This window comes from Nerophis lumbriciformis, linkage group LG09, assembly GCF_033978685.3.
Source record: "Nerophis lumbriciformis linkage group LG09, RoL_Nlum_v2.1, whole genome shotgun sequence".
NCBI classification, from domain to species: domain Eukaryota; kingdom Metazoa; phylum Chordata; class Actinopteri; order Syngnathiformes; family Syngnathidae; genus Nerophis; species Nerophis lumbriciformis.
In genome coordinates, this window is record NC_084556.2 from 31,327,759 (window position 1) to 31,346,315 (window position 18,557).

Sequence of the window (18,557 nt, forward strand, 5' to 3'; positions counted from 1 at the left end):
TCACTTCACTTCATAATTGTCTTACAAGTACATTCACACCATACTTGGTGGTGGCAAAGTACTATAACAGCTACAGCTGCCCCTGAGGTAGACTGATTGATTCCATCCATCCATCCATTTTCTACCGCTTATTCCCTTCGGGGTTGCGGGGGGCGCTGGAGCCTATCTCAGCTACAATCGGGCGGAAGGCGGGGTACACCCTGGACAAGTCGCCACCTCATCGCAGGGCCAACACAGATAGACAGACAACATTCACACTCACATTCAGACACTAGGGCCAATTTAGTGTTGCCAATCAACCTATCCCCAGGTGCATGTCTTTGGAGGTGGGAGGAAGCCGGAGTACCCGGAGGGAACCCACGCAGTCACGGGGAGAACATGCAAACTCCACACAAAAAGATCCCGAGGCCGGGATTGAACTCACGACTACTCAGGACCAGAGGTGGGTAGAGTAGCCAGAAAGTAGAGAGTACTGTTACTTTAGAGATTTATTACTCAAGTAAAAGTAAGGAGTAGTAACCCAAATATTTACTTGAGTAAAAGTAAATAGTATGTTGTAAAAAAACTACTCAAGTACTAAGTAACTGATGAGTAACATACACACACATATCATATATATATATATATACACACACACACATATATACATATATATATATATACACACACACACACATATATATATATATATATATATATATATATATATATATATATATATATACATACATTGATATATACAGTAAATAATTTTTTATTTTTTTTTGCCGTTTTTGTTTACATGTTAATAGTGTTTTAATGAATATACATGCATGTTTAACACATATATATTCCTTTCTTTCATGAAGACAAGAATATAAGTTGGTGTATTACCTGATTCTGATGACTTGCATTGATTGGAATCAGACAGTAGTGATGACAAACGTCCACGTTTTCAAATGAAGGAGAAAAAAAGTTCCTCCTTTCTGTCTAATACCACATGAAAGTGGTTGGTTTTTGGCATCTTATATGTCCAGGTTCCATATTCGTTTTTATACACTTTACAAGAAATACATTGGCGGCAAACTCCGTAGCTTGCTAGCTTGTTTGCGCAGGCTTTCGGAGACTCTTATTTTGAAAGCGCAGGCGCGATGGAGCGGCACTTTTATTGTGAAGACAGGAACTGTGCAGTCAGTCTTTAGGCTTTTGACGGGGTGTACGGTTGAAATAAAAAATGGTCTTTTTTCCTTCACACTTTTGATTGATTGATTGGAACTTGTATTAGTAGATTGCACAGTACAGTACATATTCCGTACAATTGACCACTAAATGGTAACACCCCAATAAGTTTTTCAACTTGTTTAAGTCAGGTCATGTGACCCCTGGCTCTGTTTGATTGGTCCAACGTCACCAGTGACTGCATCTGATTGGTGGAACGGAGTGAACGTCACCAGTGACTGTATTTGTTGAAACGCAGGCACTATGAAGGTCTGTCTGACAGACCAAAACAAACAAAGCGTGCATTAACAGATCGATAAAAATTAGTAGCGAGTAGCGAGCTGAATGTAGATAAAAGTAGCGGAGTAAAAGTAGCGTTTCTTCTCTATAATACTCAAGTAAAAGTAAAAGTATGTTGCATTAAAACTACTCTTAGAAGTACAATTTATCCCAAAAGTTACTCAAGTAGATGTAACGGAGTAAATGTAGCGCGTTACTACCCACCTCTGCTCAGGACCTTCGTATTGTGAGGCAGACGCACTAACCCCTCTTCCACCGTGCTGCCGACTGATTGATTGATTGAGACTTTTATTAGTAGGTTGCACAGTGAAGTACATATTCCGTACAATTGACCACTATATGGTAACACCCGAATACGTTTTTCAACTTGTTTAAGTCGGTTTTATGGGTGCCACCCCTTAAAAAGACTCTGCAGCCACTGCTTGAATGTACAAAAAAGTACAAGGTGGCCCCTACAGCCTGGAAAAAGTTTGGACACCCCTGTCTTAGTACATTGTTGTATATCCTTGCTCATTGTATCATATATATTTTGCAGTGAATTGTCTATTTTAGTGTTTCTATCAGTTTTTATTGACATGTGTTCCGTCTCCCCCCCCCCCCCCTCTTTTAGAAAAATGGTAAAACAAATACAGGATGAATGATGCAGACGTGATTTTCAGCATTCTTCTTCACTTGTTTTTTTTCTTCCTTAAACTGGCTCGCAATAGTACTTTGAGTTCCCAGTATAAAGTATCATATATTTTGTAGTTAATTGTCGATTAAACATTGTTCGTCAGTTTCTACTCCTTTATCAACATTCTTCCATTAAGCTATCCACAATCTCTTTTAAACCTTTTATTATACTTTCCCGTTCTTCTGATTAAATAAGATCGGCAGGTTGTGAGTTCAAACCCCGGCCGAGTCATACCAAAGACTATAAAAATGGGACCCATTACCTACCTACTTTGCGCTCAGCATCGAGGGTTGGAATTGAGAGTTAAATCACCAAAAATTATTCCTGGGCGCGGCCACCGCTGCTGCTTACTGCTCCCCTCCTCTCCCCTCCCAGGGGGTGAACAAGGGGATGGGTCAAATGCAGAGGACACATTTCACCACACCTAGTGTGTGTGTGACAATCATTGGTACTTTAACATGTTAGGAGTATAACTTTTAAGCTGTAGTGCAAGGGTGACCAAAGTGCAGCTTGGGGGCCATTTGTGGAACATTTAAAAAAATACTATTCCTAAAACAACCCAACAAAAAAAAAATGGAATGAACGAGCAAACGTCGTGGCTCAGATGGTAGAATCCAGCTTCCGCCATCCTTGTCACAAGCGTTGTGTCCTTGGTCAAGACAAGTCACACACCTTGTTTCCGGTGCCGCAAGTACTGGTGTATGAATGTAAATAAATATTTGGTGGTAATCAAAGAGGCCGTAAGTGCAAATTGGCAGCCATGTTTCCATCAGTCTACCACGGAGCAGCTATTGCCAAATGTAGCTATTGTTACCATCAATGTGTAAATGTGAAGTGATTGAATGAATCTGATTGGTTCTCAGTTCTCAATATAAAGCGCTTTGAGTGTCTAGAAAAATCCCTATATAAATCTAATTATTATTCTAACCGGTGTAATGTAATAAGTTTAAATGTTTTTTCTTAAAAAAAATAAAAAAAAATCTATATATTTCATTTCAGTATGCGGCCCCCCAATGGAAAAAGTTTGGATGCCTATGTTGTAGTGTGACCCAGGCAATGATTAAAAGTGTACATACTTTTTCATGACAAACTATCTCTGAAAATGTTTCACCTCTATCATGACAACAGTATTACCTATTAACCTTAGAAATGAGTTGCAGCTCTGTTCCACTTAACACAGCTGTGTTATTTTGTGTAGAACTACACAGGTTGCACACGACATGGAGCAACCTCACTTTTCCTGGGCAGGACAGCACAAAAACTTATTGGACAATATAGTGTAGTATTCAAAACAATGCAATAGTCTGAGTCATGAGGAACTGTGCACAAAGATTGTCCTTCAATGTTCAAGTTTAAATCAATGTCCCCAGCTGTCAAAAGTACAGTAGTTATCCAAGGGGGTCACAGTCCTAGAAAGCAGTGAATGGCGATAAAACCGCGAATGGATGCACCCATAACAAGTCCTAAAAATGCCTAGGTTTCATGCTCCAGGAGTCTCCAAAGAGTATAGCTCGTGATTATGAAAAGCTTACCAAAGGGTTAAATATTTGTTTACACGCCCAGTATTTGTGCAACCTGTCAGTGACAAGCCTGACATAACTGTTCAATTCACACAATATGCCTACGGTATATTTAATGACAAACTAACGCAACAACAATGACTGCACTGTTTGGATGCAGATCTGCTTCCTAACATAAAGTACTTATATGATGCCAAAAACGTACTTTTTTCTGTCAAAGTAGCTCTAATAGTGATACAGTATATAAAAAAACCCTGAACTAAACAGAAATACATACTGAAATATGCAGATGACCAATTTTTTGGTTGATTTAATACATTTTGTTAATCTTTTGGCAAAACAAGCTTATTCCCATTGTTTAAGTTGAGATAAACTACTGTACGAAAATAAACGCTCTTAGGTTTTTATTTTGTAAAAGTAACTCTCAAAAGAAAAAAGATCGGACGCAGATCCTTGCATAGACATTTTAACCTTGCGAGCAAACTGCAATAAAGGGCGGTGGGGTCCAAACCTGTGGTTTACATAACGGAGGCGTTCCCCGACGCACCGTTTTAGGTTCTCACCTTTTTGGCCGTTATACGTTTTTCGTGATGTGATTTATGTAACCAAGGTGTTGCTGTAACTTGCTTACTTCAAACGCAGTCAGTAGTCATTTGTTCAACCTATTTATACGAGTGGTTATCTTTAAGGTTCCATTATAGGTCCTCTCTTTTTCATCATTTGAGCTATTCAACTGGTGGCCCATGACTTCCGTTGAAAAAAAAACAGTGACACATTTTTGCAGAAGATCTTTAAAAACAGCAGATTGCTCCTGTAACTCTCCCAATACAATTAGACACAAATTAAAGTGGCTCTTTAGTATATAGTAAAATAAGTCCTTAGCTTCCGGTCCTTAGCTTAATGAAAATGTGGCCCCCAAAACAATTTTGTTGAATATTCCTGCTCTAAACTATGTATTAGGACTCTAAAAGGCATTTTTTGTAAGTTTTACACTATAGGGAATAATTACAGAACGACAGGATACAGTATTGTACTTAAAACATGTACATTCACCCAACATATCTTGTCAAAGAATCATTCTGCTTGAAAATATTGAGTGAAATGACTGAGACTGTCACGTTTGAGATTGTGGCGGCAAAGTGAGGTGTACCTAATTACAAAAAAGGCAAAGGCAACAGTGGTGTGCTGTTTATAAAAGGTTTATTCCAAAACCACTTGAGGAAGTCAGGATGTAAAGGTACAACATGGTAACCATATGTCCAAAATGCAAACACAGGCAAAAGCTAGAAGCATGAAAATAATGACTGGCTTGGAGCAAGACTCACCATGACAAATGATGTTTGACAACCAGACAGCAAACTGAGAACTAAATACAGACTATAAATAGACAACATAGCTGGACAAGACACAAAAGGAAGGAGCAAGCTGACTGGAGGAAACAGCTGTCATGACAAGGCACAGGTGCAACTCAGGACACAAATCACAGGACAACCAGAAACAGATTGCACCATAGTTGCAGCACTTTCCCCCCTGTAAATAGTGCCATCAAACCACTTTCTTTTAGTTAGGATACCAACACAGAAATATAAAAAAATTTAATTTGAAAATACATTTGCAAATAAAAATCTGAATATACAGTATCACTCATTTCAATTATTTTTAATGAAAAGCCCACAGATGAGCAGTCTCAGTTAGCTGTAAACACATTGAAAGCTTTCAAGGTAATAAAACTGTCATACAAAACAAAGTGGATTTCATGCATTACTGAATGTCTATGTATGTGTATACACACACACACACACACACACATATATATATATATACACACACTGTATATATATACATATACACTTATATATATATATATATATATATATATATATATATAAATACACATACATACACACACACATATATATGTATATATACATACACACATATATATACATATGTGTGTGTGTGTATATATATATATATATATATACATACACACACACACACACATACATATATGCACATATATATATATATATATATATATATATATATATATATATATATATATATACACACACACACACATACAAACCCCGTTTCCATAGGAGTTGGGAAATTGTGTTAGATGTAAATATAAACGGAATTCAATGATTTGCAAATCCTTTTCAACCCATATTCAATTGAATGCACTACAAAGACAAGATATTTGATGTTCAAACTCATAAACTTTATTTTTTGCAAATAATATTTAACTTAGAATTTCATGGCTGCAACACGTGCCAAAGTAGTTGGGAAAGGGCATGTTCACCACTGTGTTACATGGCCTTTCCTTTTAACAACACTCAAACAATTGGGAACTGAGGAAACTAATAGTTGAAGCTTTGAAAGTGGAATTCTTTCCCATTCTTGTTTTATGTAGAGCTTCAGTCGCTCAACAGTCCGGGGTCTCCACTGTCGTATTTTACGCTTCATAATGCGCTACACATTTTCGATGGGAGACAGGTCTGGACTGCCGGCGAGCCAGGAAAGTACCCACACTCTTTTTTTACAAAGCCACGCTGTTGTAACACGTGCTGAATGTGGCTTGGCATTGTCTTGCTGAAATAAGCAGAGGCGTCCATGAAAAAGACGGCATTTACCGTAGATGGCAGCATATGTTGTTCCAAAACCTGTATGTACCTTTCAGCATTAATGGTGCCTTCACAGATGTGTAAGTTACCCATGCCTTGGGCACTAATGCACCCCCATACCATCAAAGATGCTGGCTTTTGAACTTTGCGTCGATAACAGTCTGGATGGTTTGCTTCCCCTTTGGTCCGGATAACACGATGTCGAATATTTCCAAAAACAATTTGAAATGTGGACTCGTTAGACCACAGAACACTTTTCCACTTTGCATGAGTCCATCTTAGATGATCTCGGGCCCAGAGAAGCCGACGACGTTTCTGGATGTTGTTGATAAATGGCTTTCGCTTTGCATTGTAGAGCTTTAACTTGCACTACAGATGTAGCGACAAACTGTATTTAGTGACAGTGGTTTTCTGAAGTGTTCCAGAGCCCATGTGGTGATATCCTTTAGAGATTGATGTCGGTTTTTGATACAGTGCCGTCTGAGGGATCGAAGGTCACGGTCATTCAATGTTGGTTTCCGGCCATGCCGCTTACGTGGAGTGATTTCTCCAGATTCTCTGAACCTTTTGATGATATTATGGACCGTAGATGTTGAAATCCCTAAATGTCTTGCAATTGCACTTTGAGAAACGTTGTTCTTTAACTGTTTGACTATTTGCTCACGCAGTTGTGGATAAAGGAGTGTACCTCGCCCCATCCTTTCTTGTGAAAGACTGAACATTTTTTGGGAAGCTGTTTTTATACCCAATCATGGCACCCACCTGTTCCCAATTAGCCTGCACACCTGTGAGATGTTCCAAATAAGTGTTTGATGAGCATTCCTCAACTTTTTCAGTATTTATTGCCACCTTTCCCAACTTCTTTGTCACGTGTTGCTGGCATCAAATTCTAAAGTTAATGATTATTTGCAAAAAAAAATTTTTTTTATCAGTTTGAACATCAAATATGTTGTCTTTGTAGCATATTCAACTGAATATGGGTTGAAAATGATTTGCAAATCATTGTATTCCGTTTATATTTACATCTAACACAATTTCCCAACTCATATGGAAACGGGGTTTGTATATATATATATATATATATATATATATATATATATATATGGTTAGTGCATGTGCCTCACAATACAAAGGTCCTGAGTTCAATCCCGAGCTCAGGATCTTTCTGTGTGGAGTTTGCATGTTCTCCCCGTGGCTGCGTGGGTTCCCTCCGGGTACTCCGGCTTCCTCCCACCTCCAAAAACATGCACGTGGGGATAGGTTGATTTGCAACACTAAATTGGCCCTTGTGTGTGAATGTTGTTTGTCTATCTGTGTTGGCCCTGAGATGAGGTGGCGACTTGTCCAGGGTGTACGCTGCCTTCCGTCCGAATGCAGCTTAGATAGATACCAATGCTATTTATATCATATTCTATTTACATTATTATTACGTAGATATCATTGTTCATGTGGTACTCAATGGGTTAAATATTGGACGTTGTGTACTAAATTTGCGCCATCTCATGTGTGCTTGAATCTTTAAAAGAGGACTTTTTTGATTTTCTTGATACTTTTTTATGAGAACTTTGAATGAGGGAGTCAGTTTTTCTTATCACAGAATTCTTATTTTTGTTACATTTATCAGCCTCATCAGACGTCAGCTGTTCTTCTTGTGCATCGTCCATCATGTGCTGCTTTTTTAGCTTCTTTTTCTTACGTTTTAAGTCACTGAACATCTGCTCTTCAGGTTCCCAATTAGAGGTGAGAGAATCAGCATTGTGCTTTTCATTCCGTGTTGTGACTTTCTTACATGACTTGATGGTGGAGCTCTCAGATTCGGGTTGATTTTCTTCGGCTTCGCCATGCAGTAAATCTTTATGCTTCTTCTTCTTCTTTTTTTTCTTTGTTTTCACCTCAGCCTGGTCAGGTTGCAAGGGTTCCAAACAAACATTTTCGGGGGTTACCTTAATTTCTGAGCCCACCTTGGCGGTTTCAGACGAATCACTCTGACATGATGCTCTACCAACATCCACAGCATTCTGGTGGTCAGCTGACTTCTTTTTCTTTTTCTTCTTTTTCCGATCATGTGAGTCTGATTTTACACAATCAGCAACGAGGAAGGAAGAGGTCTGGTTTTCTGGGATGTTTCCACAAGATCTTTTCCTCTTGAGTTCAGAATCTTTGTCGTCAGTCGTCTTCTGGGTTTTGTCAGCAACATTTTGAGGGTTATATATAGACGCCTCCTCAGATACACAGGAAGAAACTTTCTTCCTCTTTCTTGTACTCCCAGTCAAAGGTTCAACTTCACTGGTGGGTTTCTCACTTATGTCATTGTCTTCTTGAGTTTTATGATATTTTTTGTTCTTTTTTCTTTTTATAGTTTCTTGAGAAGCTGCCATCAAGTGTAAATGACTCTCTGGTTCTTCTAACGACTCTGTTGATATTTCATGCAATTTATTTTTCTTCTTCTTTTTCCTTGGACTCTCATCTCTGGTGGTGCAGGAAGATAATTCTTCAACATTGTCACTCTCCTCCACTCTTTTGTTTTTCTTCTTCTTGCAGCTGCTCTCTCTGGGCACAGAAAACACACAATCTACTTTCACACTGAGGTTATGCTCCAAGTTTGCATTCTCATCCTCTTGTCTGTTCTTTCTCTTCTTTTTCTTTTGTTTTAGTGGGGCAATGTCACTTTCCCCCCTGCAATTATCTTCTGACCTCATTGTGCTGGCATTATGTGACACGTTCTCCATCTCCTTGTATCCATTAAGCAGCAGGTCGTCGTGGGCTGATGTTGCAACATAACCACCTTTTTCCTGTATGAACACAAAATCCGTTTCTTTTTCTTGGTCAATCTCATCGACATTGTCTGTACTGTTGAGATGATCATTAACTTCATTGACAACATCTTGTCCTTCCAATGACAGTTCATCACAATAAGTGTCCACTTGGCTTTTCTCTTGATTGACTGGCTCATATCCAGCCAAGGGAGCCAAGAAAGTGCTCTTTGTTCTTTGTGTTGGACACTTTGATGTTTGGGTCTGTACTACATCATTTCTTATGAGTTTAATATTCCTGGTAGAAGACGACCCAACATTGGTTTTCTCTTTCGTCAAAGACACCTCAGTTGACATTTGGACATTTTTCTCTCTTTGTTGAGAAGCAGCACCTTTTTCATGCGTGGTACACGGCGGTGGTGAGTACCAAGTTTGAAGGCTCTTTGCTTTGGATTTTGCCAGGAAACACTTTCTTTCCTGCAGCATAACACATAAACAGCGAGGATCACTTTCATTTTCAGGATATACAATGCATCTGGAAAGTACTATAGACTGTTGACTGCACCGGCAAATTAGCCGCACCCACTAAATTCTAGGGGAAAAAAATGTTTTCCATATATTAGCCGCACCGCAAATATACAAGTCGCGAAATTAGTTATTTACAAAGAAAGATTCTATAAATTAGGGATGTCCCGATCCGATATTTGGATCGGATCGGCCGCCGATATTTGCCAAAAAATGCGTATCGGCAAGGCATGGGAAAATGCCGATCCAGATCCTGTTAAAAAAAACAACTCCGGTCCGTGTTTTCCAACGCACCGATTTAAATAATACATTCCACTTTTCTGCTGCTCCCTAATTTCCGTTCCGCATTTTCCAGCACACCTTCAACACATCCACAAATCTGTGGATTCTCACGCAGTTGCTTTTAGCTGCTGGTATTACACGACAGGCTCTTCTCACTCTTTTCTGTGTCTCCCTCTCACAGACAGCAAGCGCACCTTCTTACACACGTCACATACTGTCACGACATACGTCACATACGTATACGCCCTCCCCGAGCAGAGAGGTAGCAGCATGGCTAACGTTAGCTGTGATGCTAGCGCAGCCGTGTGACCAACGTTCCCTATAAGGTGCGCGCCTGTGCAATTGCGCACTGCCAAAGCGTCCTCTGCGCATAGCAATTATATGCCACGCACAAAATCAAATAAAAAAATAAGCGCATAACAATTTTGACACACGGACACGACAGAGAAAACAGTTTTCGTTATCATTGTTCAAATATTGTAACGTCTGTCGAGACGCTTATCTCCATTCGGTGCCACACGCCCACACCATCAAAATGCCGAGGCAAACATTTCCACATCAACACCGTATGAAAAAAATTAGTGACTTTTTTAGTTGTGATTTTCTTCTCTGCATGAAAGTTTAAAAGTAGCATATATTAATGCAGTATGAAGAAGAATGTTTTAATGTAGACATGCAAGCCTTGAAAGAAATTTTTGAAAATCAAGACTGCATTTCCTGCAAATGGGTGCATTTCTACCCTATATTTTAACTTTAGATTTATTCTCATATGAAACTCTTTTAGCTGTCTTTTTGACACCAACATCCGGCGCCCCCCTCCACACCCCGGATTATAAATAATGTAAATAATTCAATGTGATTATCTTGTGTGATGACTGTATTATGATGATAGTATATATCTGATAGTATATATCTGTATCATGAATCAATTTAAGTGGACCCCGACTTAAACAAGTTGAAAAACTTATTCGGGTGTTACCATTTAGTGGTCAATTGTATGGAATATGTACTTCACTGTGCAACCTACTAATAAAAGTCTCAATCAATCAATCAAAACACATAGAAACATCATACTGATGTGATTATATGCATCAAGTGTTCATTCAAGGCTAAGGCAAAATATCGAGATATATATCGTGTATCGCAATATGGCCTTAAAATATCGCAATATTAAAAAAAGGCCATATCGCCCAGCCCTAGTTTCAATGATGCCATTTCTGTTTATCATGTATAATTTTGTCTATTTTGTGTTTATCCTTGAATAAACAGGTCAGTTTCTTGTTACCAACCATTGTGTATTATTCAAACTCCCCTAATTCAGCTGGCTAGTTGTTATCAAGAGTACTAAAACCCTTTTCAACATGATTCTGACAACTAAGTAGGCTAAATAACTTTAAACTTTAATACATGCTCGGATAGGCCAGTATCTGTCAGTATCGGTATCGGTCAGTATCGGTATCGGATCGGAAGTGCAAAAACAATATCGGTATCGGATCGGAAGTGCAAAAACCTGGATCGGGACATCCCTACTATAAATGTTTATTTAAATACCTTAATGGTTTCCAAACGGTGTCTGTAACATGACAGTAGAGTAGTTATCAGCTAAACAGACCTAATAACTCCACAGCGAAGCCTTGGTGAATTTATTGAGGATTTTGTGAATCAATACAAAAAGAATGCAGTTGTAAGTTAATACTACTAACACAGACACTCGTAAACGTGCAAGCATATTAGTTAATGCTAACAATGCTAGCGTCATTACATTACGACAGCATGTACACATGCATGAAAAAACACTCCTACAGAGGACGGTTTAGTAAGTATAAACAGTTTCAGTTATACTGTAAAACTTACAATCGTTGCTTGAAGTCATGAATGAAGAATTCATACAAGTAGAACTTTATGGACGGCTAGAGGACTGAACGCCACTCTACTTCCTGTTGAAAGCACTACCGGTAAATCGAAGGACACTGCAGCTGCTGCAGTGAGCAAACTCATCCAAAAGATGGCGCCACAGCACAAACAATAAAACACATTCTGTGTATTTGCTTTTTTTTTTTTTTTTTTTTTTTTACTTTTTATTATGGTTGTCAGCAAAGAAAAATCCACGAATTAGCCGCACTGTCTTATAAATCGCAGGGTTCAAAGTGTAGGGAAAAAAGTAGTGACTTATAGTCCGGAATTTACAGTATTCACAGTGCTTCACTTTTTCCACATTTGGTTATGTTACAGCCTTATTCTAAAATGGAATAAATTCACACTAGACCTCAAAATTCTACAAAAAATACTCCATAACAACAATGTGAAAAGTTTTTTTTAATAATTTTTGCAAATGTATTAAAATTTAAAAAAAATAAATTAAAAAATCATATGCCGATAAGCTTTTTGGGGCGAAACTGCCCAAATAATACTTTGTTGATGCACCTTTGGCAGCAATTAAAGCCTCAAGTCTTCTTGAATACGATGCCACAAGCTCGGCACACCTATCTTTGGGCAATTTTGCCCATATCTCTTTGCAGTACCTCTCAAGCTCCAGCAGGTTGGATAGGAAGCATTGATTTTCATCCAGGATGTCTCTGTACATTGCTGCATTAATATTTCCCTCTCTCGTGACTCGCCTCCCAGTTCCTGCTGCTGAAAAATATCCCCACAGCATGATGCTACCACCACCATGCTTCACTGTAAACATGGCATTGGCCTGGTGATTAACTGTGCCTGGTTTCTTTCAAACATGATGCCTGGCATTCACACCAAAGAGTTCAATATTTGTCTCATCAGACTGGATAATTTTCATGTCAAAGTCTTTCTGGTGCATGTTGGCCAACTTTTTAATAAAAAATGGCTACTGTCTGGCCACTCTACCATACAGGCCTGATTGGTTGCCAGCTGCAGAGCTAGTTGTCTTTCTGGAAAGTTTTACTCTCTCCACAGAGGAATGCTGTAGCTCAGACAGAATGACCATCGGGTTCTTGGTCACCTCCCTGACTAGACTAAAATTAATGCAGCAATGCACAAAGACATCCTGGATGAAAACCAACGCTTCCCATCCAACCTGATGGAGCTTGAAAGGTGCTGCAAAGAGGAATGGGCGAAACTGCCCAAAGATAGGTGTGCCAAGCTCGTGGCATTGTATTCAAAAAGACTTGAGGCTGTAATTGCTGCCAAAGATGCATCAATGAACGAATTCTATGAGCTTGGGGGCTTTTTTACTTTAATAAATTCCACTATATTGTATCATGTTTGCTTACCACTACTTTGATGTCCTCGTCTCCAGAGTTTTCTTCTCCCTCATCCCTATATAAATACAACATTTTTCTTAATTACAGGCATCATCATTTTCACAAATCAAATTTGTCACTGAGCAGTGCTAAAATGCACATGTCAACTTTCTAATCTAAACTTTTTTGTATGTGTGTGTGTAGACAAACCAAGAAGAGCAACATGTAACAATATTTCAGCTCATCATTGCTCTAACCACACAACAGTCATCCTCTCCTCACTCATAGCTCAGAACCTCTTCCTGTTTGTTTATCCAGCACTGAGCCTTCTGAATACTGTAGTACAGTGGAACCTCCATTTAGAAACTTTATTGGTTCTTGAACATGGTTCGTAAACCAAAAAATGTCATACAGTGAAGCAGAGTTCCCCATAAGAATCAATGCAAACTTAAATAATTGGTTCTAGCCTCGACAAAAGTCAATATCTTAGTCAAAAGCGGCACATTTTGAAGACACTATAATTTATATGTACTAGGGTGTTAACAACAGGTTCTTTTAACAGCAATAATTTTTTCAATGCCGTTTTGCGCCTGGTTACTGTTGAGCCACAGGCTTGAAAATAGCTAGCAAAACTGCAAAGACAGGGGAACCTGATGGAAATATCAGATCCAAAGCCATGGCAAGTCGTTCTGTGGACATGACAAGACAATTTACCTTCAATCGCCGTGAGATGAGATCATTGGAGGGAACGCTGAGTGCGCATTGCTGCTTGGAGTGAGGAGAAGCTTCACGTCCATGTTTAGATTACAGTTAAGTGCATTGAAAACATAAAATATAGATCGTTACTCAAACTGCTTTTGTAAGATGCAATACTAACTCAGCAGAAACAAAGACATTAGAGAGGAAGTCTAAAGTCACTTTTATCAGAGATTTTCGTCAAAACATGTCAAGTCTTTTCTCATACTAATCGCACACGTCTGGTTGGCGACTTCACAATAACAGCGCAACACTTCACATTCGGTCCAACCAACAAAACAACGAAAACTTGTCGTACAACACGATCATGCTGGGATATTTCTACCTAAATAAATGTTTTCTGGCAGATTGAAATTAAGTGTATTGTAATGGCAGCGGCGATAGGAAGGTGAAAGACTCTTTGAACAAACTTGTCTTCTTTGCTTCTTTTACTGCTATATACTCTACCTGTCTACTTGTAAGTTAGGTTACACAACTTTGCAGTTTAAAACATCAATAAATAAATATATTTATTTCTTCTTCTTTATCACTTAATTGATTTCTAAACTATGCTTTCTGCGTATGTCTGCAAGATGTTCGTTTGTAGAGGTGTTCCCAGATTGCAAATAAAACCACACCCCACCCTCTCCAAAAGTATCAGAATTTAATGTGTCTTCTGAAAATGTATATTGTTTGAATGTATATCTTGAAGACAAACATCACCGCTAATTTTTTCTTTGACATATTAGAAAATATCTATTTATACTTGATTTTAGCAGAATTTATGTCGCTGCATGTTGCACATCGGTCCCACGATCAAATGCAAATAATACTTTTTCATAGTTTTTCTTGGGTTTATAAGTATGTCCACCTCACTGTGATGTCACAATGTAGCCAGACTGAAAAACACTGTGGGCAAAGGCATTCAAAACTCCACGCAAACTCGCGCCCAAATGCATAAACCGTAAGAATTGATGCTTTGGCATTGTTTAATACAAGTATCCAGCATTGTAACATGTCAGGAACAGTCAGAAAAGACAAAAATCATCTGAAGTCCCATCCCTATAAGTATTTACAGGGGTCGTACTATGACACTTCCTTGGACCCTCTTCAAGTCACTTTCTGACTGTCTGTTGAGGATGCACCGTTTTGTGGGCAGTCTTATCTACATGGCTCCACTTCGACAGCGTCTTCTCCCCGCCATAGTCGTTGTAGTTTTAGCGCTTCCACAGCTAGTCTACTGACAGATATAAGTTAGAACTACACTCTACTTTGTATTAGAATACTTGTCCATGTACAAGACAGTTTGCCTCACAACAAGAGGATAGCGAAAAAGGAGATTATTGGATACAGGGCGGACAACAATGGCGGATGCGCGCAAGGTACTGTGGTTACCTTTACACCATATTAAGGATGGACAATTAATTACATTTTGATTTCGGCTTCTCACAATCATGAAAATATAATAATCCAAAAAAATAATAATAATAATGAGCCACGCTACATGCATGCAAATTCCAGAGCATGTAACAGTGGAAGAGATGAGGAACCTACTCAGTGGCCTAGTGGTTAGAGTGTACGCCCTGAGATCGGTAGGTTGTGAGTTCAAACCCCGGCCGAGTCATACCAAAGACTATAAAAATGGGACCCATTACCTCCCTGCTTGGCACTCAGCATTAAGGGTTGGAATTGGGGGTTAAATCACCAAAATGATTCCCGGGCGCGGCCACCGCTGCTGCCCACTGCTCCCCTCACCTCCCAGGGGGTGATCAAGGGTGATGGGTCAAATGCAGAGAATAATCTCGCCACACCTAGTGTGTGTGTGACAATCATTGGTACTTTAACTTTTTAACTTTAAATGAGTGAAAAAAAAGAGCACGTCTACTAGAAGTTTGGGATCTTACCATGATTGTTACTTTTCATGTGACACAGCGCTAGTATTCCTAATCAATAATCACTAAACGCAACAAAAAAATAAGGCATATGATTTCCGCGTTGACGTAACAGCGGAATGAGTCACAGACTTGGCCAATATAATGAAATCCACTGTTAAACGCAGAATATCACAGAAATTGACATAAATGTGAGTGAAATGTTGTCATTGTGAGAAGAAGGAACATAAGTTTGGGAAAATAATGTGTCTGGGACCACTCATTCATCCCCGAAACTCTCAACCGCCCCGTCCTTAACAATGTCGAGACGGTCATTTAAAACACAGACTAAACTAAAACTAACAAGAACAATCCATACACCCACAACACATCTCCTCTGCTTGTGTTGTTGTAAACAACATCAACGACGTACGATCAACTTACAATCACGACAGCAGTCGCAACTTGAGAGGCGCTTTCTCTCTCTATTTTTTTTTTAAAACAGCCTCAAGTTGCCTCCACACATCAAGCTGAGAACAGCAGCACACCCCCCCAACCCCACAATAAAAGCACTGTGCACCACATCTGGTCTGACTCCGCTAACAAATTAAAGGTTTCAAAAAAGCACCTTAATCAAGCATAATGAACTTAAAAGCACTTATTGATACATTTACATAATTATTATACAACGACCTAAAATACTGGTCAAAATTGTAAAAAAGATGTATTGCACTAATAAATGTAAGATATTTTGCATTTAATTTAAAACAAATTATATAACATTTTATTTGACACAAAAATACACACTTTATGGTGGTAAAATAAATGTGGAAGGTAAAAAATTGGACTAAAAACAATTAAAATATAAAAACAGAATTGCATTGTTTTCTATATTGCTATTTACATTTTTTGTTATTACTATTATTTATGATTTATTCGTTACTAATTTATATCCGTTTTAATGTTTAGTTTTGGTAGTACAATAAATACTTGTGTTTTTAAATTAATAAATAATTGTGTAATGAATTGGGATTACAATATCAATCAAAATAATCTTAATTATTATTTTTGCCATAATCGTTCAGCTCTACACCATATATGGATAGTTTAGTGACATCACAGGTTGGGCAAATTTCAAACAGCAAGTTTGGCAGAAGTAGTAAGGAAGGCAAGACTATTTTATTAATATCTCCACAATACCCCCATGGTTTGATTTAAAATTTTCAGGACTTATGTAGATTCCAATTAGACAACAGCAGGGACCAATAAGTAAGAAAAGTTTGTTTTGCATAATTATGCCCTTTAAATGACCCGACACATTCCTTGAAAAAAGGCTACATAAACTCACTCTGTCAGGGGTGATATGTCCTCGCCATCTTGGTCAACTGTGGGTAATGCTGCTTGGAAATGATGTGCAGTCTGCCAGACATCTACACATTTAAAGAAGCCCCCAATCATATAATTCTGAAAAGGAAAGAAAACAAAATATGGAATTAGCATACATGTTGCAGAACGGTGACAAACCAGGATGCACATTGAACGCCTTACATGGAGTTTGTTATTCTTTTGGGTGGTTAACTGAGTGCTTTTGGCCTTCCCCCTTCTCTCCGTGAGAAAAGGAAAGCTATATTTCGGAATAGTTATCCTTCTTTTCTTTCTCTGTCGGACATAAAACGATGAAGTGGATCCCTCACTGTCCTCGAGCTCGAAGGGAAAGTTATGCGGTGATGATCTTCGGCGTCTGGTGGTCCTCACAGGCTGGGACAATTGCGTGAGAAAGAGGCTGTCTCCTGAATCACTGCACACACACAAGCACCAATTGAATACAGCAACGCAACCTCTGTCGTTTTTGATTGATCGATTGAAACTTTTATTAGTAGATTGCACAGTACAGTACATATTCCGTACAATTGACCACTAAATGGTAACACCCGAATAAGTTTTTCAACTTGTTTAAGTCGGGGTCCACGTAAAACAATTAATGGTACAAATATATACAATCAGCATAATACAGTCATCACACAAGTTAATCATCAGAGTATATACATTGAATTATTTACAATCCGGGGGTCGGGATGTAGATGGGGGGGGGGGGGAGTATTGGTTGATATCAGCACTTCAGTCATCAACAATTGCATCATCAGAGAAATGGACATTGATACGTGATATTTAGATGTACCTGTCGGGTCCAGTTGGACCAATCACTGGATTTTGGCTGAGCAGACCCGCCGAACCATCGAGAAACGTTGATATTTCCGTCACATAGTCAGGGGGGGACTTATCCACAACCAAGTGGCATGAGTCGGACAAAAGTGCGCCCTTACTCCAACCTAAATCTGTATCCGCTTCGGACATGTTGTTGAGGTAAAGTTTGTACACTATTCGCAGGTCCCGAGACTGGTTTTCCGTCATGAATGGGTACATAACAAATGATAGCCATACAAATAAAAAACACAGCGTATATGGCTAAAATAACAAACATGTAAACATCACATTACATACTACTTGCTACACGCGTGGTAGTTCTTCTTCTTCCTTTAGTACTTCCTGCGGCATCCCCGGCTGCGGTAACGCGTCCTTCGCAGCGCACTACTGCCACTTCCGTTGCTTCACGAACATTACACTATCCACCATAGGTTAATGATATATTTCCTGAATATGTTCCTCAATGTGTTATAATCCAATATTTTTTGTCGTTGGTCAAGTCCACCATTCCCTTTTGCCTCGTCCCCTTTCTTTTTTATATATTGTACATTTTCAAATAAAGGCGAGGCGAGTGGTTGCCGATAAACCCGGAAGTGATTCACGTACCCTCACGTGACGTCACAGACAATGTAACAGTCAAGCAATTATTAC

The 18,557-nt window shown here is 38.9% G+C and overlaps 1 protein-coding gene across 1 annotated transcript; it reads right to left on the bottom strand.

Moving 5' to 3' along the window:
- Positions 1-7,710: 7,710 nt before the first annotated feature.
- On the bottom strand, positions 7,711-18,276 carry LOC133607403 (uncharacterized). Its single transcript, XM_061961986.2, has 5 exons — positions 17,881-18,276; positions 17,250-17,499; positions 17,050-17,165; positions 13,126-13,171; positions 7,711-9,547 (listed from the first exon to the last, which is right to left on the bottom strand). Exons 1-5 carry the CDS (start codon positions 18,123-18,125, stop codon positions 7,802-7,804), a joined length of 2,403 nt encoding a protein of 800 aa, XP_061817970.2. The 5' UTR covers positions 18,126-18,276; the 3' UTR covers positions 7,711-7,801.
- Between the last annotated feature and the right edge of the window lie 281 nt (positions 18,277-18,557).

Bases quoted from the DNA above. Each gene is read 5' to 3' on its own strand.
- LOC133607403 (XM_061961986.2), bottom strand. From the start codon at position 18,125: ATGTACCCATTCATGACGGAAAACCAGTCTCGGGACCTGCGAATAGTG. The intron at 17,166-17,249 runs GTAAGGCGTTCA...TTTCCTTTTCAG, and splicing joins AAAAGAATAACAAACTCCAT to AATTATATGATTGGGGGCTT. The intron at 13,172-17,049 runs GTGAGTTTATGT...GTATTTATATAG, and splicing joins GACATATCACCCCTGACAGA to GGATGAGGGAGAAGAAAACT.